Source organism: Phyllobates terribilis, unplaced genomic scaffold (assembly GCF_046119375.1).
Source record: "Phyllobates terribilis strain yellow unplaced genomic scaffold, ASM4611937v1 Scaffold_3__8_contigs__length_932513732, whole genome shotgun sequence".
Taxonomy (NCBI): Eukaryota; Metazoa; Chordata; class Amphibia; order Anura; family Dendrobatidae; genus Phyllobates; species Phyllobates terribilis.
Window position 1 is genome coordinate 627113309 of NW_027362763.1, and position 27129 is coordinate 627140437.

A 27129-nucleotide genomic window follows, 5' to 3' on the forward strand; every position below is an offset into this window, starting at 1 on the left:
CTAATTTTATATAGTGTGGACTAGACTTTAATATGAGCTAATGTGGCCTACACAACTGTAAAGTGGAGTGTTTGGTGAACTTTATTTAGCTTTTTTTTTTTCACAAAAAGACACTGGATGTGCCCAAAGATGTAATACCGATAGTATCACAAACTTTTTGTAGCTATTACAATGCAGGAAGGTAACCTACAATGCAATAGATGAGGCTGCAAAAAATAGGCTAATACTAATCTGGCTGGGGCTGCAGGGCCCAATGCTGCAGAAAGGCTCCTCTAACTACTCCTATATAGTGTGTTTGGAACCAATTTAGCTGAATACGGATGGAACCACCACACTAATAGGAGAAATCAGGAAAAATGTTCAATTAGCAAAAAAGGACAATGTATGAGGCAGTGACGCACGCTGAGTGCACTACAACCAGACGTGGCTGAAGCACACACTACAGGGTGAGCTGCACTCACACACAGAGAGCTTGCAGACAGCCGTGAACAGTACAGATGCAGAGCACTGTGCACTAGCGCTGCAAGACAAAAAAAAATTCTCTATCTATTCCTATATAGTGTGTTTGGAACCAATTTAGCTGAATACGGATGGAACCACACTAATAGGAGAAATCAGGAAAAATTAGCAGCACTAATGCAAAAAAGGACAATGCATGAGACAGTGACGCACACTGAGTGCACTATAACCAGACGTGGCTGAAGCACACACTACAGCTTGAGCTGCACTCACACACAGAGACTTTGCAGACAGCGGTGAACAGCACAGAGAACTGTGCACTAGCGCTGCAAGGCACAGCGATTTATAAAGTAGCTTGGGTAAAGCAGAATAGAGCAAATAGGTAGCTAAAACTGTCCCTCAGAACAACAGCGTCCTATCCCTAACTGAATTCACAGCAGAGTGAGCTCAAAATGGCGGCGGCGGCTTTTATAGTGCATCATGACATCATTTCAGCAGCCAATCACAGCAATGGCATTAGTTAACATGCCTACATGCCTTAGGATCCTCATTGACTGAATAAAATGAAACTGGCTCATTGCATTATGGGAACTTCCGATTCGGGTATTCTATATTCTAAAAGTATCGGAACTCAGTATCGGAACTCCGATACCGCGAATATCGGTCAATAACCGATATTTCAGTATCCGAATGCTCAACACTAGTCAGCAGTCTTCCCCATGATTGTGAAGCCTTTTGAAACAGACTAAGGGGCCTTTGTAAACGCATCAGAAGCCTCTGCTGGTGTTTTTTGTTAATTATTCTAATTTACTGAGATAGTGACTTTTGTGTTTTCATTGGCTGTAAGCCATAATCATTAACATTAACAGAAATAAACACTTGAAGTAGATCACTCTGTTTGTAATGACTGTATAGAATATAGGAGTTTCACTTTTTGTATTGAAGAACTGAAATTAACGTTTTGATATTCTAGTGGATGTTTTGAGCTAGAAAAAAACGCATGTATTTTGATGATATTGTAATTTTGTGAGAAGCACATGTATAAATTTTTTTTTTTCCACTACAGGCTTCTATGTGGAGTGTGAAAAAAAAATGCACGTAAAAATACACAATTCTATTTTTAGGCTATGTGCACAAGATGCAGAAATGCTCTGGATTTTTTCCTGAGCGTTTCTGCATCTCCCTGTCAGAAAAAAACGCATGTGGATTGTACATGCGGATTGTGCATGCGGATTGTGCATGCGGATTGTACATGCGTTTTTCCTGGCAGGGACAAGCTTAATTGAAGCGTTTTGATCTCGCATGTGGGTTGTCAAGCGCTTTCCAAGCGATTTTAGCATCACTTGGAAAGTGCTTGTAAACTTGGTCACACTATATAAATCCATACAAACAGCATGGATTTATATACTGTGACCAAAAGAATGGTAAAAAATAAAAAATTAAATATATGCTTACCTTCTGATGGCCCCCGCAGTCTTGCTTCCCTCCGTGCCGGCTGCCGGCAGCGGTACACTGAAGGACCTGCCGATGTCAGCGTCGCGTGACCTGTCACATGACTATGACATCAGCGCAGGTCCTTCAATTCATCGCGATCTGCCGGCAAGGGAGGACGAGTGCAGCGGGGGCCGTCAGAAGGTAAATATAAAATGTATTTTTTATTTTATTCTTTTTTTTTTTTACAGGTACTATGTTACCCTGGTCCGGAGCAGAGTCTCCTCTCCTCTAGACCTGGCTACCATCCGCACATTGAACGCATGCATTCCGCATGTCCTTATCTAGTGAAGCGGAATGCATGCGTTATAATGCAAGTCAATGGCGGCGAAAACGCAGCACTAACGCAAAATAATTGGTAGTGCTGCGTTTTTTTCCGCAATGATAATCCGCAGCAGAAATTTCCGCAGCTTGTGCACAGCACATGTGGATTATCATTGGGGAACATGGCAGACCTTCTACCATGCGTTTTTTTAGCGTTTCTGCAGCGTTTTTGCCGCTGCGGAAACGCTTAAAAAGCGCATTGTGGGCACACAGCCTTAAGTTCAGAATTAAAGCTTTTCTGTGCTATAAAAAAAAAAAGCAATTCATAAACATTGCTTCAAATCTGCACCAAAAACACATACAATTATTGGGGGAAGTCTTAAAAAATGCAGCGGAAGTGACGTAATCTGAGAAGATTGATTATGGCGTAGTTTGATCCGGACACCTGCAGAAAATATGCAGATAAAAAGCAGCATTCACGCTGTGAACACTGCCTTACCGTTTTATTTGGCAAAATAGCATTTAAATTAACTCCTATAGTGAAACTTGCGTAGAAATGAACCTTCCACAACTATGAATGAATGAAAAAAAATGTAATTTGTAGGTCTCAGCAGTTCTGGGTATGTACCCTGCTGTCATGGGTGTCTCCAGAATGTTACACATCGCCATCATGCCCTCTCTGACATCTTCAAGGTTAGAAAGAAATGGTAAATTGGTGTGGCTAAAATTTTTGCAGGACGCTACTTGTGCCACATATTTTGTCTCCTTTGCTTCTGTAAAAGTTAAGAGTTATGGCATAACCATACAACACACTGGGCAGGCATAAGAGATGTGTGTGGGCATCTAGCGGCAGTGGCAACAGAAGAAACTGCACATTATAGAATAGGATGTGACCGGCAAGGAGATGTCTGACAGTGTAGGTTCAGCAATGGCAGTTCAGTTACAGAAGTAGAGTATAGCAATATAAAATTTAATGGGCAGCAAGGAGATGTGTGGATGTGCAATGGCAGAAGCCACACGGTAAACAAGGACATAGCAACGAAAGCCCAGATACAGTATAGATGAAATGATTGGGATGTGGATGCCGGACTATGCATGATCCTCAGCAATAGCGGCAGCAGAGCAGTCAAGAAGGCAATAAACATGCAGGCAGATGCTAGGGCCGATCTAATTTTTGGCATTGAAAGTCAGCCATGCCTAATTCATTTTAACAAATGTTTTCAACGCTTACAGAGGATATTATTTATATTCGAAAAGCAAGTCCAATTGGTTGTGTCAAAGCAACCAGCCGTTCTTGATACCGTTTCTGACAATACAGTAATGACTGGACCTGACAGTTCGCCTATAGCAAACGGGGCCAGTTGTTGCCTCTGGTCCAGTCTGCTGATCCATAAGACCATGGGGTCTTTGCTAAGGGTATCTGCCAGAGAAAGTACATGGTCAGCTTGGCTGATCAGCTTGTGCATCTGTTTGCTGAATTTGCCGTATTAAAGGTATAATCGGGCAAAGTTTGAAAATTGTACATTTGTTTTACTTTTTTATCAAATTTTTTATATTATGCAAAATATATTAACCTAATCTTACCATTAGCATAATGTATAATGCCTCATGATCAAACGTTCTCTAAATCACTGGGATATGTTGAAACATTCCAGTTACTGCCAAATTTGTAAAATTTGGCCTGTTCACGAACTTAATTTCCCCTGCCCTAAATAAAGTAACCAAAAATGCCATGAAGTAGGTACCAAATGTGGCACCAACACTCAGTATAGTTGTGAGTTGTCAAGTTGGACTAAAGTAAGTTAGTAAAGCATTTATGCCAAATGTTATCCTTTATTTTTTTTTTATATACTCTTAGTTTAAATTCCTCCTCGTTCCACTTGACACCTTTATAATATATACCACTACGTCATGGCTGAAAGTGTTGGCTCCCTTGATATTGTTCCAGAAAATGAAGTATTTCTGCCAGAAAATTATTGCATTCAGAAATGTTTCCTTATACACGTTTTCATTTGAGTGTATTGAAACAACACAAAAAAAAAACTGAGGGGGAAAAAAGGCAAATTGAACATAATTTCACACACAACCCCAAAAATGGGCCGAACAAAATTGTTGACATCTTTCCAAAACTCATCTGTGGCACATAACAGGTGTGGGCAATATGAAAATCACACCTGAAACCAGATGAAAAGGGTCGACGTTAACTCAGTCTTTGCATTGTTTGTCTGTGTGTACCACACTAAGCATGGAGAACAGAAAGAAGAGAACTGTCTGAGGACTTGAGAAACAAAATTTTTGAATAATATCAACAATCTCAACGTTACCACCAGAGATCTTGATGTTCCTTTGTCCACGGTGTGCAACATAATCAAGACGTTTACGGCCCATGACACTGTAGCTAATCTCTTTGGACGTTGGCGGCAGAGAAAAATTGATGAAAGGTTGCATCGCAGAATAGTCCGGATGGGGGATAAGCAGCCCCTATTAAGTTCCAAAGAAATTCAAGCTGTCCTGCAAGCTCAGAGCACATCAGTGTCAGTATGAACTATCCGTCAACATTTGAATGAAATGAAACGCTATGGCAGAAGACCCAGGAGAACGCCACTGCTGACACAGGCCTAAAAAAGCTAGACTGCGGTTTGCCCAATTGTACGCAAGTAAGCCAAAATCCTTCTAGGAAAGTGTCTTGTGGACAGATGAGACTTAGAGCTTTTTGCTAAAGCACTTCATTCTATTGTGTACTGATAACGGAATGAGGTTTACAAGAAAATAACACTACCTACAGTCAAATATGGTGGAGGTTCAAAGGTGTTTTAGGGTTGCTTTGCTGCCTCTGGCACTGGGTGCTTTGACTGTGCAAGGCATCATGAAATTACCAAAGGATTTTGAGTAACATTAAAAGCTGGGTTGGCGTTCTAGGTCATGGGTATTCCAGGAGGACAATAACCCCAAACATAATTCAAGAAATTCCCTGAAATGGATTGAAAGAAAGCACCGGAGAGTTCTGAAGTGGCTAACAATGTGTCTGGATCTACAGTGGGGAAAAAAGTATTTGATACATTGCCGATTTTGCTAATTTTCCAACCTACAAAGATTGGAGTGGACTGTAATTTTTATCGTAGGTACATCTCAACTGTGAGAGACTGAATCTAAAAAGAAGTTCAGAAAATCACATTGTATGATTTTTACATAATTAGCATTTTATTGTATGAAATAAGTATTTTATACAATAGAAAAATAGAGCTTAATATTTGATGCAGAAACCTTTGTTTGCAATTACTGAGGTCATACTTTTCCTGTAGTTCTTGACCAAATCTGCACACACTCCAGCTGAGATTTTGGCCCACTCCACCATACAACTCTTCTCCAGATATTTCAGGTTTCGGGGCTGTCGCTGGGCAACATAGAGTTTGAGCTCACTCCAAAGATTTTCTATTAGGCTCAGGTCTAGAGACTGGCTAGGCCATTCCAGGACCTTGAAATGCTTCTTACAGAGCCACTCCTTAGTTGCCCTGGCTGTGTATTTCTTGTCATTGTCATGCTGCAAGACCCAGCAGCGACCTATCTTCAAGGCTCTTACTGAGGGAAGGAGGTTGTTGGCCAATATTTGCGATACATGATCATATTCATCCTCCCTTCAATACGGTGTTGTCATCCTGTCCCTTTTTCAGAAAAGCACCCCCAAAGTATGCTGTTTACCCCACCATACTTCATGGTTGGGATGGTGTCCTTTGGGTTGTACTAATCCTTCTTTCTTCTCCAAACACGGCGAGTGGAGTTGATACCAAAAAGTTCTATTTTGGTCTCATCGGACCATATGACCTTCTCACATGCCTCCTCTGGATCATCCAGATGGTCACTGGCAAACTTCAAATGGGCCTGGACATGTGCTGGCGTGAGCAGGGGGACCTTGCATGCCCTGCAGGATTTTAATCCATGACGGCGTAATGTGTTACTAATAGTAATGTTTGAGACTGTTGTCCCAGCTCTCTAAAGATCATTGACCAGATCCTCCCTTGTAGTTCTGGGCTGATTCCTGATCTTTCTCTGAATCACCCTTACCCCAAGAGGCGAGGTCTTGTATGGAGCCCCAGACCTAGGAAGATTGACGGTCATCATGTGTTTATTCCATTTTCTAATAATGGTGCCAACAGTTGCATTCTCACGAAGCTGTTTGCCTATTGTCTTGTAGCCCATCGCAACCTTGTGCAGATCTACAATTTTGTCCCTTGTGTCCTTACACAGCTCTTTGGTCTTGGCCATGGTGGAGAGGTTGAAGTGTGATTGATTGTGTGGACAGGTGTCTCTTATACAGGTAAGAGAACCTAACAAATTTGTAAGAGACCGAATTCTTGCTGGTTGGTAGGTGATCAAATACTTAGTTCATGCAATAAAATGCAATATAATTATTTTAAATTGTACAATGTGATTTTCTGGTTTTTATTTTTAGATTCTGTTTCACACAATTGACATGTACCTACAGTAAAAATTACAGACCTCTCCATTCTTTGTAGGTGAGAACTTGCAAGATCGGCAGTGTATCAAATACTTATTTTCCCCACTGTAAATCCCATTGAATAGCTGTGGAGAGAGCTTAAAATTGCTATTGAGAGAAGGCACCCTTAAAATATGAAACCTGGAGCAGTTAAAGAAAGCAATTGTTTGCAGTTATTACAAAGCGTATGCAATAGATGGATCTATATCGTAGGGTTGGAAAACTGACGAGGAGAACTCCTTAAAAAAAAAAAGTATAAATAACAAATCTTTAATGAATATTCATGACAATATAAAAACACTTAAAGAACATGCAGTGCAGAAAATAAATAGGTTTTATGTTATTTACATGCAAGAATCATTGGTATATTTTTATATGAAGTAATCAGCCTATAGCTACATGAAGACATTTCCAGCCACTTATACATGTAATAAAAATAATAAATATTTTCCACCACCTGGATATAAAAATAATAAATCCACATATATTCAGAAAGGATATCTTGGGCAGTCTAAGTAATTGTGAATTACATAAATAAATTAAACTAGGCAATGGGAAAAAATATATCTGTATATAAATCAACAGCTCCACGTGCTGGACAATGGTATACACAGTGCTGCATTTAAACCAAAGCTATAAAGTGGCCTAAAACAAATAAACCTAACCTGGCAATGAAAAATATTGTATAAATATATAAATCAGTAGCTCCACTTGATGGATAGTGGTACAAAAGGTGCTGGTTGTTAAAGATATTAAGTGCTAGTTGCTTAAATATATAAATGTATAAACCATGCAACACATGCTCAAGGACAAATAAATAGCCCCTCATGGATTATGTAATAACATACTAGTGGACATCATAATTAGTGTTGTAAAATTTTCATTCTTGCCTTCCACATTGACTTAATTCATGTGAAGCACCTAATTGATTAATAAATAGTGATGGGCGAGCACTAAAATGATCGGGTTCTCTATGCTCGGGTCAAGCAAATTGGAATGCTCGGGTGCCCGACCCGAGCAACGAGCCCAATGTAAGTCTATGGGAAACTCGAGCATTTTTCAGGCGGCTCCCCCCGGCGGTCTGCAGAGGTCCTAAAAATTGCCCAAATCGATGGGAACAGTGCTCAAATGACATGGGAACAGGCATGGGGAAGACCCCTGGAAGCATCTCTGACTCCCAGGTCACTGCTGTTAACAACGTTGTCAGAGGTATTACGCCACGTTTACAGACTCACAATAAAAAACAAATACAAAAACGAATCCAAAATGGATTTTCCTGGGAAATATGTTAAGGAACATCCCTTCCAGGGTAATGACTTGTATATAAGGCAAAATAAACGTACAAAAACAAAAATACTCCTCCACACCTTGGGCTATGCTCACACTTAGCGTTTTTGATGCTTTTTTGCACTTTTGCCTTGCTTTCTACCAAGACAAATTCATTGGTAAATGTCATTTTAACATTTTACAACCTTATCTGGCCATGTGGTGTGTGACACATCATCAGACACATCCTATTTAATTTATTATGGAGGGACTCTGAAAGTCACAGCCTATTTTTATAGGGCCATCAGGTGGCCCTTACTATTCTTAAATGGCCAGCAGTCAGCCCTCGCTATTGTTAGAGAGCCATCAGCCGGCTATGCTTTGTTGTTCTCATTATTAACGAGTGGGTCTCCTATATTGTTATTGCGTATCCAGTGACTGCAAGGGCTGCCAAAAATTTGGAGGCATTTCAATGCTCCTTGGAAGAGACGTAATGTTCCCATTATTAGGAAGTGGGTCTCCCATAGTATTTGCCTATGCAGTGAATGCAAAAGCTGCCCAATATTTGGAGCAACTCCAATGCCCCTTGCAAGACAAAAAACCAAGCAATGTGAACTGAGGTCTAAGATGTTACACATGCAAGAAATAGGAGCATGTTCACACTAGCAAAAAGATGCAAAACCTATAAAAGACAAAAAATATATCTCATACCCTACCATCATTATATATAAATGTAAAGCAAAGTTGCATATGAAATATAGGGTACTTAGTGAACTATTTTTGATCAAACAAAGTATACAAGCCGTCCCACCAGCGACAAGGTGACCCTAAATTGGGACGGTCCTACACTGTCTATATTAAAAACCTTACTGTATATCAAAGTTGAAGTAATGCATATAAAAGGGTAGACAAATAGAACCGGGTCCCAATATCAGACCACCTAAGCCTGTGGTAAGCTACATATATACTAACCAGCTCAACAAGGGGGATGCCACACCCCTAATTTGCACAGAATGCAAACAAGACAAAAAACGATGCGCCTATTGGTTATAATTCCACCTGTGGCACTAAAAACTAGAGATGAGCGGTGTTCGACTAGAACTGTTCGCCAATCTCAAATTCGAGCTGTTTTGGGGCGGTGTTCGACGAACGCGAACGATTTGCAAAAAATTTGGCTGTTCGAGATTATGTTCGATAACTGTTCGTGCACCAAAAGCGTGTCCTGCATGTCTGGCGCTATTTAGAGCACCAATCATGCAGGGATTGTCTGCCACTCAATGTAATGCCACAGCCATGGTGGTTGTGGCATTACAGTGGTTGCCCAAATCGATGGGAACAGTGCTCACAGTGAAACATGCCGCGGCAATTCAGCAGCGGCATATACGGGTACCCGACAATTTAGAACCGAAAGAATAGAGCATCACACATAGATTAGATAGATAGAAACATGTCAGTCACATATATAAGAAGTACAGTGACAATGTTGCTTACTGTACTTGTCATTTAGTGTAAAGGATTTATTTAAAAAAAATAGTGTTTTCATGTACCGTCTCTTTATAAAAGCCGGCCGGCAATTCAGCAGCGGTACTCGACAATTTATAACAGAAAGAATAGAGTATCACACATAGATTAGATAGATAGAAACATGTCAGTCACATATATAAGAAGTACAGTGATAGTGTTGATTACTGTACTTGTCATTTAGTGTTAAAATAAAGGATTTATTAAAAAAAAAATTGGCGTGAGGTTCCCCGGAATTTTAGTCTCTAGCGGAGGTTAAGCAGACGGCTGGGGCAGATGTTTGAAGCCTGGGAAGGGGGTAATACCCACGGAGCTTCCCAGGCTACTAATATCAGCCCCCAGCTGAATACCTAGCCTTTACTAGCTATTAAAATGGGGGACCCCCAAAAAAATGACGTGGGGTCCCCCCTATTTTAATAGCTAGCAAAGGCTAGGCAGACAGCTGGGGGCTGATATTAATAGCCCATGAAGGGTGCCATGAATATTGGCCCCCTCCCAGGCTAGAAACACCAGCCGTCCCAGAAATGGTGCATCCATAGGATGCGCCAATTCTGGCACTTAGCCTCGCTCTTCCCACTGCCCTGTAGCGGTGGCAGTGGGGTAATAGGGTTGGGGTTGATGTCAGCTGGCATTATAAGCTGACATCAAGCCCAGGTTAGTAATGGAGAGGCATCTATAAGACACCCCCATTACTAACCCCATAGTCAAAGTTAAAAAAAAAAACACAAACACCCAGAATAAAGTCCTTTAATTGAAATAAACACACAATTCTTTATCGTTCTAAATTAAACCATACTTACCATCACACCCATTCCAGCTAAAGCCAACGATCTCCTGCAATAAAAGAACAATAATAAAGCAACATCATCCTTACCTTTCCATGGTTCCCAGGACAGCTTTAGCTCTGCTACATCGAGATGACAGGCTGGATCGCAGAAAATTCTCACGCTGAAGCGCTGAGTGCAGGAGAATTTTCCCACGCTGTCAGTGACGTGCATGAGGTGAGCGGAGTTCATTGGACATGACCTCGGCTCATCTGGATGCCGTCACAGCCTGACACTGAAGAGCGCAAGCAAGCCTGCGCTTCTCAGTGTCTGCGGGATGACAGGCTGGATGGAAGCTTTCTGCTGCGGTCCAGCCTGTCATCTCGATGTAGCAGAGCTGGAGCTGTACTGGGAACCATCGAAATGTAAGGATGATGTTGCTTTATTATTTTTCTTTTATTGCAGGAGATCGTTGGCTTCAGCTGGAATGGGCGTGATGGTAAGTATGGTTTAATTTAGAGCAATAAAGAATTGTGTGTTTATTTCAATTAAAGGACTTTATTCTGGGTGTTGTGTTTTTTTTAAATACTTTACTAGAAATTCATGGCGGTCATGTCTAATATTGGCGTGACCCCATGAATTTCGGGCTTAGGGCCAGCTGATAATGCCAAGCTGGCCCTAACCCCTTTATTACCCAGTGAGCCACCGCACCAGGGCCCTGGATGAGTTGGGTACAGCGCCTCTTCTGCTCACAAATCCTTCCCAACATCTGTAATGTAGAATTCCAACGCGTGGGGACATCACTCACCAGTCGGTGACCCGTAAGCTGCAAATGCTGCTGAAACACTGCAAGGGCTGCGGATGCTGTAGGTGACTTTCTAAAATGGGCACATAGGTGGCGTACTTTGACAAGCAGATCCGGCTACTCCGGGTAGGTTTTGATAAACCGCTGAACCATGAGGTTAAGCGCATGAGCCAGGCATGGTAAGTGTGAAAGCTCGCCTCGCCTTAGAGCCGCCACAAGGTTCCGGCCATTATCACACATGATCATTCCTGGCTGTAGGTTTAGCGGCGTCAACCACAGATCTGCCTGCTCTTTCAGAGCTGTCCACAACTCTACAGCATTGTGTGGTTTGTCACCTAAGCATATTCACTTCAGCACAGCCTGTTGCCACTTGATCGAGGCAGTGCTTCCAGCTTGCGACTGATGTGGTCATTTCTGAGATGGATGCTTTAGAGGAGGAGGAGGTGCAGTAGCTGTAGAATGTGGGGGGAACCCTGATTGACCCAGGGCCCGCAATTCTCGGCGTCGGAAGGTCCTGTTCCGTCCCAAGGTTCGACTGGGTCCCGGCTTCCACTATGTTAACCCAGTGTACCATCAGTGAGATGTACCGTCCCTGCCCACAAGCAACTTGTCCATGTGTCCGTGGTTAGGTGGACTTTCCCAGTACCTGCGTTGTTGAGAGCACAGCTAATGTTGTGGGACATGTGCTCGTGTAATGCGGGAACGGCAAACCAGTAGAATTAGTGGCTGCTGGGGACCAAGTACCGAGGGACAGCTGCCGCCATCAGGTTGGGGAAAGCTTCCGTCTTCACGAGCCTAAAAGGCAACATTTTGAGCACAAGCAGTCGCGAAATGTGTGAATTAGTAGTGTGGCCTGTGGGGCATTGGCTGCGTATATTTGTTAATGCGTTCCAAGGACTGGGGTGGGTACAACTGAATGCTGCGCTGGGACAAGGACGTGGACGTGCTGCTGATGGTGCTAGTTGAGAGTGTGCAGCGACAGGTGCAGGGCAGGAGGCATCTTCGCATGCGCCATGGACAGAGGATTGGCTTGCACGCACAACAGCAGAAGAAACAGTGGTGCCACCCGCAGACAATGTTCCTGGACCCTGGGGTTCGGCCCACTTATTTGGGTGCTTTACTGCCCCTTATTTGGGTGTGTTTTGTGACGCAACAGCGACCTCAGTAGCGATCTCGCTACGTTTGACACTTGGCAGCGACCAGGCCCCTGGTGTGAGATTGCTGGTTGTGTCGGAATGGTCTGGACATTTCTTTGATCGTTGAGGTCCCGCTGGGTAGCATGCATGGGTGTGTTTGACACCTTACCAACGACCTTCTTGACGACTCAGACACAGAAACACATAGGCGTGCATTGTTATACAGATCATTACGGGTCGGCGCATCGTTGCTGCGTCTTTGGGAAGATCTGACTGTTTGACATCTCACCAGCGACCACATAGCGATGCAGCAACGATCCCTGACAGGTCGTATCGTTGTCGGGATCGCTATAGCTTCGCTTAGTGTGACGGGGCCTTTAAATGTGTTCAATGAACAAACACCTCTATTCAGCTCCAGCACAACTCCACTCTGCTGAGCTAACCTAGCTGCTGTAATTAGCCCTTTAAGCCCCAGATTGGATTATAGGAACCAACTTTCACCCAGACTCTTCTGATTGCTCCTAAATCCTGGACCCTAAATCCAGCCTGTCAAATTAACCCTTTCAGTAGCCTAGTTACTTGCACATTTTTTTACAGTACCAAAGCCAACCACCTCTGTCACTTCTCTGCCATCCAAGACCTTACCTCCTGCTTTGTTACAATATATTCAAAAGGGAAAGTGAACAAAAGACAAAAGTGGTCATACCAAATTATTGATTTGATTTGAGTGCTAAAGATGAACTAATAACATCATTATTTCCACACCTACTTAACGCTTTTTGCACAGTAGTGTGTGTAAATATATAATTTTATTTCTATACCACCTACAGCACTTTACATTTTGGAAGGAACTTGTACAGACAATAGACATAGCAGAATAATTCAACTCCGATGCCAAAAGGAGTTAAGACGTTGCTTGCAAGCTTGTGTGTATAGACATTTTACTTAATAACCTGTTTTACTTCCAAGTAAACTAGACCTAACTATAAATCAATAAGTATTGATCATTTATAGAAAAACACGTATGAATATTCAGTTTGCAATGTATATATTGTCAGATGTGCTTTCTCCACCCCAGACAGCACATCTGAGAAGAAATAATCTATTCCCACCATACCGCTCAACCATCTATCTCTGAACATAACATTTAATACCATGTCATTATTAAAGTGCAAAATTTTGGCTTTGAAATGCTAAAAAACACACGTTTCATTTGAATTGTATAAAGATGTTGTTAATCAAATTATGCTGAATTGTAACTTTACCTTTCTGGTATTGACTCTTAGACTTCATGAAACAACATTTGGAATGGAAGGAGACGGACCATTTATGGAGTCAAATAAGGTATCACTGTTTTCTCTTACATATGTTCATTGCTTGCTTGCCAGCCATGCTGGTAAAAAAAAATGTATTTGCTGAAGGAAACTTATGTTGAGAAATGCTGTATAGATGCAGATATGGGATTAATTAGCAGATAAACTGCGTTGAACTCATGTTAAGCTACATTACTGGCGCCGCGGGGTAAAAAGAGAAAATTTACCTTGTTGCCACTCTTGTTTGGTCATAAGGGCGGTGCTTTAGAATTTTACAGTGAGCGCACTATAATTGCCCTCTAGCACGTTGTTTAACAGCCTACTTTGCTGCTTATTTGCAGAGCAAGCTGTTTGTCAAGGTGCTGGGGAGTGATTACAGCCAACGCTGTAAGTGGTGAATGTAACAGCTCCAATGACTGGAAGCGAGAGGCTACAGAGAGAATACAGAGAGAGTTCATTTTCTCCCTGTAGCCGCTGTTCCAGTAAGGCAGTCAAACATAATTTAAACACCATTTACCAGCAGTCAGTTAAAATTGTATCTAATTCAGGGGATTATGTGCTATTGACTTTTCTCTGATCTTGCTGCTTGGTTACTTTTTGCCCACCTCAGTTAAACTGAGTTAAGATCGGCGATTGCAAATTATCTAATGGTTTTGAATATGTAAAGACAAAAGGCCAGATTCGTCATTGCAGTTGCTCCTGGTTTTTTTTTTGGGTGTTTTAACTTTTTTTTTTTACACAGTTTTCATCTTTCCACTTGCACCTTTTTTAATAACCCCTTAGGCTACGTACCCACGATCAGGAAATAGCAGCTCTTTAAATGTAACGTGTTTTCTCTGCATCCAAAGCGCTACGTCCGATCCCGCTAGTGTCTCCGCAACAGAAATTGACATGCTACGGCTCCTAAAGCCCCGCCGCTGGTGAGTTTACGCGCAAATAGAAGTACAGTGGGCATGGGATTTCTATAAATCCCATTCACTGTGCTTCTAATGTAGAGAGCAGCGGTTTGGATGCACCGCAGGTGAGCTGCGTTCAAAACGCTGCTAGTACAGATTGTGGGCACATATCCTTAGGGACCGAGTTTTTTTTTTTTTTTTAGTTTTTTATTTTTGCTCTTTTGTTTTTCCTTCTCCTTCAAAGAGTCATCACTTTTTTATATTTCCACCTACATAGCCATATGAAGGCTACTTTTTTTCCTGGATGAATTGTACTTTTGAATAGCACCATTCATATTATTACTACAGTAGCTTGTGAAAGTATTTATATATTAATCCGTGACCTGAAGAAGCTGTAGAAGTTTTGCCTTGAGGAATTAACAAAAAATACGAGTGGCAACATGTGGAGAGCTCAGAAACTTATCAAAAGCAACTTGTAGCTGTAATTGCCGTAAAAGGAGGCTCTACAAAGTACTGATTTTAAGGGGGTGAATAATTCTGCACATTGAAGTTTAGTTATTTTATCCTATTTGTTGTTTGCTTCACAAAAAAAAAGAAAATTAAATGTTCACAGTTGTAGTTATGTTCTTTACATGAACTGATACAAACCCTCAAAAAATAAGTGAAATTCCCGGTTACAAGGTAGCAAAACACAAAGAATGACAAGTTGGGGGAATTTTTTTGCAAGCCGCTGTATATAATGTACTGGAAAATGGGGGTAAAGAAACTCAATTCTGCAATTGTTATATGGGTTATGTGTTTGTGCCATTCAATGTGCAGTTAAAATCACCCGAAAGTACGATTATGTCGATTACAAACTTGCTTTTTTTTTTTTTTTGTGTGGTATGAAAAAATTCAGATCGTTATTAACCACTTTGCGCCAGAGCCTGTTTTTGCTTTCGTGACCCTGCCAATTTTTACAATTCTGACCACTGTCACTTTGTGAAGTAATTACTCTGGAACGCTTCAACGGATTCCCCTGATTCCGAGATTGTTTTTTCGTGACATATTGTACTTCATGATTGTGGTAAAATTTCTTCGATATCACTTGCATTTATTTGTGAAAAAATCCAAAATTTGGCTAAAATTTTGAAACTTTTGCAATTTTCAAACTTTGAATTTTCATGCCCTTAAACCAGAGAGATATGTCACACAAAATAGTTAATAAATAACATTTCCCACATGTCTACTTTACATCAGCACAATTTTGGAGCCAAATTTTTTTTGTTAGGAAGCTATAAGGGTTAAAAGTTGACCAGCGATTTCTCATTTTTCCAACAAAATTTACAAAACCATTTTTTAGGGACCACATCTTATTTGAAGTGACTTTGAGGGGCCTTTAGGACAGAAAATACCCAAAAGTGACACCATTCTAAAAACTGCACACCTCAAGGTGCTCAAAACCACATTCAAGAACTTTATTAACCCTTTAGGTGTTTCACAGCAATTTGTGGAAGAAAACAATGAACATTTAACTTTTTTTTCACAAAAATGTTACTTTAGACCCAATTTTTTTATTTTCACAAGGGTAACAGGAAAAACTGGGCTACACAATTTGTAGTGCAATTTCTCATGAGCGCGCTGATACCCCATATGTGAGAGAAAAACACTGTTTGGGCGCACGGCAGGGTTCGGAAGGGAAGGAGCGCCATTTGACTTTTTGAATGTAAAATTTGTTTGAATAATTAGCGTTTTTATTTCCGCTTTGATTTTTGATCGCATTTTTTTCCACTTTTTGTTTGGCGATATGATGAAAAAGCATAGTTTTTTTGCTCAGTTTTTTATTTATTTTTATTACGGTGTGCACAGAAGGAGTTAATTAGTGTGACAGTTTTATAGGTCGGGTTGTTTCGGATGCAGCAATACTAAATATGTGTACTTTTTTTGTTTTTGCATAAATATACGGATTTATTGGTTTAAAATTTTATTTTGTGATTTTTTTTTTTAACAGTTTGAAAACTTTTTTTTTAGACTCTTTTTTTTTTTTTTTTTTTTTACATTTTTGCTTAGTCCTGTATGGGACATTAATTTTTATTTTTCTAATCACTGTTCTCATGCAATGTAATAGACATGTATTGCATTGCATGAGAGCTTTAATGACAGTTTCACAGTCAGTGTCTCCTACTAGACTTCAGCTGCAGGCTGAGTACATGGCAGACCCGGAGGCGGTCATGTGACCTCCGGCTGCCATGACAGCGGCAGGTCCTGTCAGACATCAGGGGACCGTCGGAGAGTTAAGTGGACGACCCCCTCTCCTCTCACGATCTTCTAAATGCCACGATCACTATAGATCGCGGGATATGGAAGATGGCAAAGGGTTAACATCTTTGTCGCTCTGCACCGCACCCTGGGGGTCCTGAGGGCTGCGGGGCCACCCACTGTTTATAAACGTCAGCGCTGCACAGAGCCCAGCAAGCGCCGACGTTTATGTACAGTGGGCGGTCGAGAGGCGGTTAAACAAAAATAAAAAAAAACTTGCTTGTATTGCCATTTTTCAAGACTTTTCATTTTGCTGTTGATAAGGCTGTGTGAGGGCTTTTTTTTGCAGGGGAACCTGACTGTTTTTATCGATACTATTTTGGGGTGTAAATTACATTTTGACTTTACAATGTGCTTCTTATTGAATTTTTCTGAAGCGGTGTGGCAACCAAACGCAATGTGCTTTTTTTTTTTTAAGATCTTTATTTTAAATATGGGAAAAAAAGGATGTTCAATTTTTATATTTTTTATTTTAAATCTTTTTTTATTTTTCCCACTTTTTACTGTATATTAGTACCCTTACAGAACTCAAATCTGTGATCATCCGATCACTTGTATTATACATAGCAATGCAACAAATCACTGTCTTCAATGAACATCAGCCAAACGCTAAAATTTACAGTAGTGCGGTCATGACAGGCACTGGGGGTCTTGAGTAGACCTGGCAATTCATCAGCACACCGCGTTTGAGTCAGGGGGGGCGCCGATGAGTTGTTAGAACAGTACACTCTTCGGGATATGCACTGTAAATGCCGTTGTCAGAGAATGACTGACTGTGGTATTTAACTAGTTAACAGCCAAGTGCAGAGCTCTACTTGAAGTATTTAGAGGCCGACGATGGCTAAATGACAGGAGGGTACATGTAAGCTTTTCTGAGGTTATCTATTTTCCTGTTTATACATGTTGACTGCTGTTCTTCTCATGCGTACAGTACAATCGTATTAGCAATTTTTCTGTGCGTATAGAATATCTATGTTCTCTGCAGCATGTCGCGTGAATTATAGGCCAACATGCTGAGAGGAATGATGAATTTTAAGCAAGCCTACATGTCATTTCACCCAGAGATTGAGCCTTTAGCTTGGTTGTTGGGTATTTGGCAGCCTGTTCAGGCTGAATTCACTACAGAGCACAATGCCCAGACCTTACTGCTTGTCTCTCGACCTGAACTTATAGCCTATTGGAGCAGGAGACCCAATGCCAGATCGACCATTGCTTTGTAGTTTTCTATTTGAGTTTCTGCTTTGTTTTCCCCTTTTCTTTTTACAATGGAATTATGTTGTATTCTGTGTTTCATTGTCTTATTGAATGCTAACTTCAGCAATGATTTCATACCATGTTCAGACTTTTGCAGCATTTGGCTTTTCCGAACATTGGTCTAGACATAGGGTTGTATAGTGTATTGTATTGAATGGAGTGTAATGTTCTAGGTTTGTCTATTGAAGATGCTATATGGCACAGAGCCTGAGATTGGAATATGCTATGCTTATCTGATTTGGTTAGTATTTCAGTTATAATACTACATAATGCTGGACACTACAGTTGCAATCAAAATTATTCAGCTCCCATTGAAAATTTTGTTTTATTAGCAAAAATGATAAACTTTCTGCTGCTTGCAATTAACAATCAAACAAGAATAATTAAAATACCTCAGTGTAACTAGTTTAATAAGTGGTTTCTACACTTTTAATGGCTTCTCTAGTGTCCTCATTATTACACCTTTTAATGACCAGCATTTTTAGTACTTAAATGCATTTATCCTGTGAAAGAGCGTTCCTTTGCTCATTTTAGGATAATCGTGCAATCTAAACATGCTACTGATCATTTGATGGACAAACAAAACCGGACCTGTGCGGTAGAATGCACTGAATATCGTGCTGTGTGCATCCAAAGCATGGGTCTGCCTGTGTAAACAAGCTAACAAATTACCAGTGATAAGTAAGTAAATATTTACTGATCGATGGTTGCTTAACCCCTTAATGACCATCGATACACATTAAAATGGCTGCCGTTAAGGGCCCTTATTCCCTCCTTGCCATTTTAAAACGGAGATCGGGAATAAGGCTGTAGCACCCCCCAGAGTCTGAAAATATTCTGGTTTTCAGCTACCGGGGGTACCTGAGACCATGGAGAACATGATCATGGCCAAATTTTTCCGGTGCCTGATCACGTTATCGCCGTTATTCATTGAATAATGGCAATCAAGTATAAAAAAAATGTGCCATTGTTAAAATCATTTCTCGCTCTTCTGACGTGATATACTTGTCAGAGGAGTGAGAAATGATGCCCTCGACCCCTCCCGGTGCCTCTGCCATCCTTGGCCCTCCTGATCCGTCCCCCAGCCCTCCTCGTCATCTTCCTGTAAGAAAAAAATGGCGGGCGCATGTGTAGTGTTCCTGCCGAGATCTGCTGGCTGGTACCCATCAACAGCGAACCATTTTTTTCTATTGGTTCCTTTTGATCACTGTGATAGGGTCTACCAGTGATCAAAAGCCAATAATTAATCAAATCCCCCTTTGTCATCCCCTTAGTTAAATAAAAATTATAAAATAAATATATATTTTTTTTTTCATTCTTTGCAGTAGGGTTGGGGTTGTGTGTCAAGTGTGACAGTCGCTCTGTAGCCAGCTGTAGAAGGTCACTGCACTTGTCATTGCAAACTCCTTCTTGATTCTCTAATCTCTGTAGTATAGTTATATCTTTCTTTCATTAGGACCCAGCAGCGACTTCCACCTTCTGCTGCTGATTGACACACCCTTGTTGGGTAGTTTAATAGTCTGTTTCTCCAGAGGGTCGCTGGTCATAATTCTATGTACCTCTGTGTAGGCTTGGAGGCTAGTTTCTTCTCTGGTGCCCTTGGAGGACAGTTGGTGTTATCTCTCTGGGGTCTACTTTAGCTAAGCCCATTCCTATTTTTGCCATCGACTCAGCGCCACTTGCACAGATAGCTCTGACGCTGATTGTACACAATGTAAGACTCTGTGGGGTCTGTTCATTGAGATAACTCCTTGCTATGTCTTGGACGGCCTTCCCAAATCCAATTCTACTGGGTCTCCCCTGGTTTGGTGAAACATAATCTGATAGTGGATTGGCAATCCAGAGAGAGCATTGAATGGTCGTTTTTTTCTGGGAGGGGGGGTGTCTGGATTTGCCTCCTCATCGTGCATATGACTGTCCTATTAACCTGACCCCTGGAGTTAAACGACCAAAGTCCAAACTCTATAATCTTTCTGGCCCTGAGCGACAAGACATGAAGGATTTGCACTTAGTCTTTCCCTCACCTTGCGTGACATTGTGTTGGGGTTGTGTTGTGGTTAGGGTTGTATTAGGATTGGGTTTTTTCAAAATTTAAAAAAAATTATGACAATATGGCAAGTATTGTTAAATGCAAGTGCTTGCTACTTGAGTTTGCATCGGGTGCTTGGATATGTGTCGAGTATCGTGGGTGCTCAAGTGACATGCTCGAGTCCCCGCCCCGCATGTTTCGTGGCTGTTAGACACCAATATAAACGGATTGCCCGTGTATGGAGACGCAAGTGTGTTACTCGAGCACCCGATTCAAACTCATCAGCAGCACTTGCTCTCAACACTAATGACAATGTATTTAATATGACGACCTAATGTTATAAAATGTGTAATACCTTTGGGTTCTAAATCCTCATTCTAAAATCCTTGAGCGTAGTTTCCGAAATGGTGTCAGTTATGGGGGGTTTCTTCTGTTTAGGCACCTTAGGGGCCCTACAAATGTGACATGGTGCCCACCATCTTACAGCGAAATTTGTGTTCCAAAATGTAAATATTGCTCCTTTGGTTCCGAGCTCTGCGATTGTCCAAACAGAACTTTTTGACTACATGTGGGGTATTGCTGTGGTCATAATAAAGTGGGTAACACATTTTGGAGTCCAATTTTTGGTGTTGCCTCTGACAAAAGTGAGAAAGTTGGGTCTAAAGCAAGTTTTTTGTGAAAAAAATGAATCTTTTCGTATGGGTTCAAAATGCTCACTATACACTTGGATAAAATCCTTGAAGGGTGTAGTTTGCAAAATGGGGTCACTTGTGGGGGTTTAGGCACATCAGGGGCTTTCCAAATGCGACATGGCATCCACTTTCAATTCCTGCCAATTTTGCGTTCAAAACGTCACACGGTGCTCCTTCCCTTCCGAGCCTTGCCATGCGCCCAAACTGTGGTTTTCCCCCACAGTTAGGGTATCGGCATGCGCAAGAAAAATTGCATAACAAATTTTGCAGTCCATTTTCTCTTGTTACTCTTGTGAAAATAAAAAGGGGTCTGAAGTCAAATTTTGGGGAAAAAATGTGAAATGTTTATTTTTTCCTTAAACGTTTCTTCAGTTATTGTGAAGCATCTGAAGTTAATAAACTTCTTGAATGTTGTTTTGAGCATCTTGAGGAGTGCAGTTTTTAGAATTGTCACTTTTGGGTATTTTCTGTCATATAGACCCCTCAAAGTGACTTCAAATGTGATGTGGTCCCTAAAAAGAAAAAAAGGTTTTGTAAATTTTGTTGGAAAAATGAGAAATCGCTGCTCAATTTTTAACCCTTATAACTTCCTAACAAAATTTTTGTTTCAAAAATTATACTGATGTAAAAAAGACATGAGAAATGTTATTTATTAACTATTTTGTGTGACATAACTCTCTGATTGAAGGGTATAAGAATTCAAAATTTGAAAATTGCTAAATTTGCCAAATTTCAGTTTTTTTCACAAATAACCAAAAAGTCATATCAAAGAAATTTTACCACTGTCATGAAGTACAATATGTCACGAAAAAACAGTCTCAGAATCAGTGGGACCCGTTAAAGCGTTCCAGAGTTATTACCTCATCTACGCTAAGCCCTTAAATCGGTGTTTCCATCTTAATCTCTGCATAACTGTTTGTCAAGAAGAATGGGCAGCTTCACCATCTGAGAAAATATAGAACCTCATCCACAACTACCACAAAAGACTTCAAGTTGTCATTGATGTTAAAGGGGGCAATACACGGTATTAAGAACTGGGGTATGTGAACTTTTGATCAGTGTCATTTGGATGTTTTTAAGTCATTAAGATGTAAAAAGAGAAAACACAGTAGTTTGACAATAGATGGCTTCAACCAACCAATAACCATGAGTGGAGAAAAAGTTTTTTTGTTATCATTCATATTCTCTGAAACAAGGCCAAGAAAGCAAAAATTCTGCCGGGGTATGTAAACTTTTGAGCACAACTGTATTACCATGCAGAAACCTAATCCCTGACTGTTCCTAGAGCTTGCCCTAGATAGGGAGGGGACAGGGTGTGCTCTGGTCAGGCCCCACTACATATTAAAGACAGCAAGGTAGACAAAACAAAGGGGTTACACTAAGCTTGAGCAGACACCAGGTTGAGATACCTCCAACTGTCCTCCAAGGGCACCAGAGAAGAAACTAGCTAACTGCCATTGCTCCAAGCTTGCACAGAGGTACATAGAACTATCACCGGTGCCTCTGGAGAAACTGAGTTTTTAACTACCAAGCAGTGGTGTGTCAATCAGCAGTAGAAGGTGGAGGTAGCTGCTGGGTCCTAAAGGAAGGAGGATATAACCATACTAAAGTGATGAGAGGATCAAGAAGGCGTCTGCAATGCCAAGCACAATGACCACCTACAGCCAGCTCCAGAGCGACGGTCTGTCACACCTCACAAACCTGTGACAATCCAGGTCCCCATATTGTAGGTATGTCCCCACCCAGGTCCCCATGTTGTAGATATGTCCCCTATTGTGCCCTTCTTCACGTACACATATGAGGGGAAAGAAAAAAAGATTCTTCTCACCTGTCCTCCATTCCCTTGGCATACTTTCTGCACATGCGGCCCGGAGGCACCATAGACCCCTTGTTGATTCCGGCCTGGTCCAGGAGCCGCCGACAGCAGCACTTTAAGTTGCATGTGCGTCTTTGGACGCACAATAAATTGAAATTTATTGCAGCTCAGAGACCGGCTTTCTGCCTAGCAATACCAATGCCAGCCAATCAGAAGCCAGCAGCTGATATCTGCGTGCCGGCACTGCGGTGTATGACGTCACTGCCATGCGCAGATTTCAGCTGCTGGCCACTGATTGGCTGGTGTCTGGCATTGGTATTGCTTTGCACAGAGTCGGTCTCTGCACGGCAATACATTTCAATTGAATGTGCATCAAAGGACACACATTCAACTGAAATAAAGCTCTGCTGTCTGCACCTCCTGGACCAGGCCGAGATTGTCAAGGGGTCTTTGGTGCCTGCGGGCCGCATAAAGCAGCCTTAGGGATGCGTGTTTGAGGCCCCTGGTATAGTGTATAGTGTGCAGTTAATACATTGACTCACCAATGACATTATACACAGGAGCTCTGTATATAGTGTCAGTGTACAGGTAATACAGGGATCACCAGTGACATTATACACTGGAGCTCTGTAAATAGTATATAGTGTGCAGGGACTCGCCAGTCACATAGGAGCTCTGTATATAGTGTCAGCGTACAGGTAATACAGGGATCACCAATGACATTATATACAGAATCTCTTTAAATAGTATATAGTGTACAGGTAATAGTGATCACCAGTGACATTGTACACAGGAACAGTGTATATAGTGTTTAGGTAATACAGGGATCACTAATGCCATTATACGCAGACGCTTTGTATATAGTGTCAGTGTACAGGTAATACAGTGATCACCAGTGATATTATACACATGAGCTCTGTATATAGTGTCGGTGTACAGGTAACAGGGGCTCACCGGTGACGTCTCTAGTTCAAGTCCTTAATCTTCGCTTTTCTTCTTCATTCAGCACAGACTATCACTTCTTCCAGCCATAACTTGTCAAAAATTAAGTTATCAAGAGCACTGCTTTCAGAGCACATTCCCCACTTTTTTCTCAACTTCTACACTGTCAGATGAAGAAAAAAGTAGCCTCCCCCTCTAGTCATGGTTTGCTCTCTCCCACCCTCAATTCATCATCATTTGCTGTACCCCATCCCCCTGTCTCAATTCATCATCATTTGCTGTACCGCGCCACTATCAATATATAGTTCATTACTCTTCCCCCACCCTTAATTCATCATCATTTACCCTTCCCACCCCCCACCTTCAATTCATTATTTGCTGTCCCGATACCCACCCTCAATTTATCATTTTCTCTCCCCCACCCCAATTCATCAATATTTGTGCTCCCTCACCGCAACCTCAACACAGCATAATTTCCTCCCCCCACACCAATTTAATTTATTTAGTAAAAAAAAAAAAAGTTTTTCATAATTACCTCTCATATGATCCCCTGCAGCTTAACTTCTGGTGTCCAGCACACGTACTTGCCGATGCGCACGTCCCAAAAGAGGCGGAAGAAGCTCCCCTGCTATGAGATGTGTGCTGCAACGCACCCCTGCCCCTGGGGTCTGGTGAGCAGAAGCAAATGAGTGCGAAGTCCTAACTGGGTCCGGGCCTTACCTCTTTGCTTGTGTTCACCGAGCCCCATGCACCAGTAAGGACAATAATGCCCTGATGATGTTCCCCACCCCTGATGACCAGTAAGGGCAATAATGCCTCCTGCCTGTTGTACTTATATGACCTGCTGAAAATATGAGTATGGCCAAGACACCAGCTTCTAGCAGCCTTCCAGAAGAATCTTGGATGATTTCTTATAGGCAGTGGCCTCCAGTTAACTGATATTTTTGAGTTGTCAAGACTGTGGTCCAAAACGTTACAAAAGGATAGCAAAGGTATTCAAGGTTTCTAGAGAAAGTTGAAAGCCTAGTTTGCAAGGTCAAAATTAAAGGAACACTGTCCATACTGCCTTGATTCCATACTGCCTGGATGTAGGCTGAAAGAGGAAGCGATCATCAGCTATCACCTGGTTCCTGAGGAGGAGGAGGAGGAGGCAGGTTGTCAAAACCGCTATGACTGCAAAAGGCCTGCAGTAGGATTTTATGGAAGCAGAGGGACGAAGGTTTTAGTTTGAACAGTTAGGTGCATACTAAATGCTGAAGTATCCATGCCCGGACTCCGAAGGCGTGCACCCTGTACTTACCCAAAAGCACAAGAAAAGTCTGCTCCAGTATGCTCAAAACCATAAAAATAACTATCAAAAGTTTTGAGATTCTATTTTATGTAACTTTTTGAGGCTATTAGATACGTCTGGAAAAGGAGGAATAAGGTATACCTAAAAGAATGTTCTGCCTAGAGTAAAGCATGCTGGTGGCTCAGTAATTTAGGTGCTGCCTTGCTTTCTCTGGCACTGAAGACCTGTAGCACATGAAGAGAAAAAATGATCTAATCAATTATCAGGGCATCCTAGGAGAAACATCATGCCTTCTGTGAGGAGGCTGAAGCTTCGGCATTTATTGCAACTTGCAGTAGGACAATGATCCAAAACATAGTTCAAAGTTCTTCACAGCTTGGTTTCTGAAGAAGCGCTGCATGATTTTGGTGTGGCCGTCACAGTTTCCTGATTAAAACCCCAATGAAAATCTGTGAAGTAGACGTGGTAGCACGCCAACTCAAGAATATTCGTTAACTTTACACCATTGCCCATGCGCCAAGTTTTCCTCAGGATATCTGCCAGAAGTTGATGTCTGACCATGCATTTGTAGCAGGTCATAAAAAGACAAACATGCTCGTCAAGATGCGGTTGAAAAAAACCTGAAAGTGCAGTATTCATTCACAATTTACAACTGGGTTGTTTTTCCTTTTTTACACTTGATTTTTTCCTACAGGCGTCTAAGAGTCTTAACTTTTTTTTTTATTATTTTTCCATATACATAGATGGTGAAAAAAAACAAAACACAATTCCGTCATTCTTGCCATTTGGTTATTTTTTTTTGTGTGTGTGGTAAAAGTTATCTGCCAACATGACAACATTACAATTACGACAATATTAAACTTAATGTTTTTTGGGGGCAGCCATGGGGGCTTTCTGGAATAAACCAAGCAAAAGCAATTTGATTAGCACCTCTCGATTTAACATAAGCCGTTTCTCCAAAATCAGCACTAAATGCCAAACCTAACCCTTTCCCCACTTATGTACATTCCCAGCTGCCATGACAATTCAATGGCACCCTGCTAATTGTGTTGTGGAGGGTGCTTGGGCTTTTAACCCTTCACATCATTTGACGTATTTATGTCATGGAAGGAAAGGAGTTCCCGATCGATTAGGTATAGATACATCGTTGGGATCGTATGCACGCTCGTTCGCTGCTGGGTGTGCAGCTAACATGATAGCTGACACCCAGCTCTCACTGCCAGGAGCGGTGCCCGCAACGCCACCAGCAGTTTAACCCGCTAAAGCCAGCATGGTCTAAGTAAATATTTTTATGTAAAAAAAATAAACATTAAAAGTATATATATTTGGTATTGGCGCGTATAGAACGACCCGACCTATATAACTGTCATACTAGTTGACCTCTTCAGTGAATACCGTAAAAAATTAATATGGCAAAAAACTATTAATTTCCATCATACAGGCGAGCAAAAAGTGGAATAAAATGCGATAAATACGAATGTATATAAAAATAGTATAGCTGAAAACGTCACCTTGTGCCGCAAAAAATAATCCGCCATACAACTCCGTCAGTGGAAAAATAAAAAATCTATAGCTCTCAGAATACAGCGATGCAAAAATAATAAATAGCTTTTGTGTAAAAGTGCCAAAACATAAAAAAAGATATAAATGTGATATCGCTGTAATCGTTGTAACCGGAAGAATAAAGCTGTATAATCAATTTTACAATACACCAGAGGTGTAGCTAGGGGTTCAACTGAGGGGGGGGAGGGGGTGAAACATCTGAGTGGGCCCCTAACCATGATTACAATTGCGATGGCACACCATTATAGTGGGTATACCTCAGCAGATGAAAATAAATCTATATACAGTGAAGGAAATAATTATTTGATCCCTTGCTGTTTTTGTAAGCTTGCCCACTGATAAAGACTTGATCAGTCTATAATTTGATTCCTCTGGCAAACAATACTTAATACTTGGTGGCAAAACCCTTGTTGGCAAGCACAGTAGTCAGACGTTGTTTGCAGTTGATGATAAGGTTTGCACACATGTCAGGAGGAATCTTGGTCCACTCCTCTTTGCAGATCATCTCTAAATCATTAAGATTTTGGAGGCTGTCGCTTGACAACTCTGAGCTTCAACTCCCTTCATAAGTTTTCTATGGGATTAAGGTCTGGAGACTGGCTAGGCCGCTCCATGACCTTACTGTGCTTCTTTTTGAGCCAGTCCTTTGTTGTCTTGGCTGTATGTTTTAGGTCATTGTCTTGCTGGAAGACCCAGCCATGAGCCATCTTGAAAGCTCTTACTGAGGAAAGGAGGTTCTACAGACAGGCCTGCACATGTGCTATCTTGAGCAGGGGGACCTTGCGGGCACTGCAGGATCTTAAACCTTTAAGGCGCAATGTGTTACCAATGGTT

General features: G+C 41.4%; 1 protein-coding gene across 26 annotated transcripts in view; it reads left to right on the forward strand.

The window, feature by feature from the left end:
- The window catches only part of AFDN (afadin, adherens junction formation factor), a 504890-nt gene that overhangs the window by 207106 nt on the left and 270655 nt on the right, over window positions 1-27129 (forward strand). For all 26 annotated transcript variants that reach the window (XM_073671547.1, XM_073671557.1, XM_073671558.1 and 23 more), the window contains one exon: window positions 13488-13545. In XM_073671547.1, the coding sequence (XP_073527648.1) occupies window positions 13488-13545 (58 nt within the window). The remainder of the gene's footprint in view (window positions 1-13487; window positions 13546-27129) is intronic.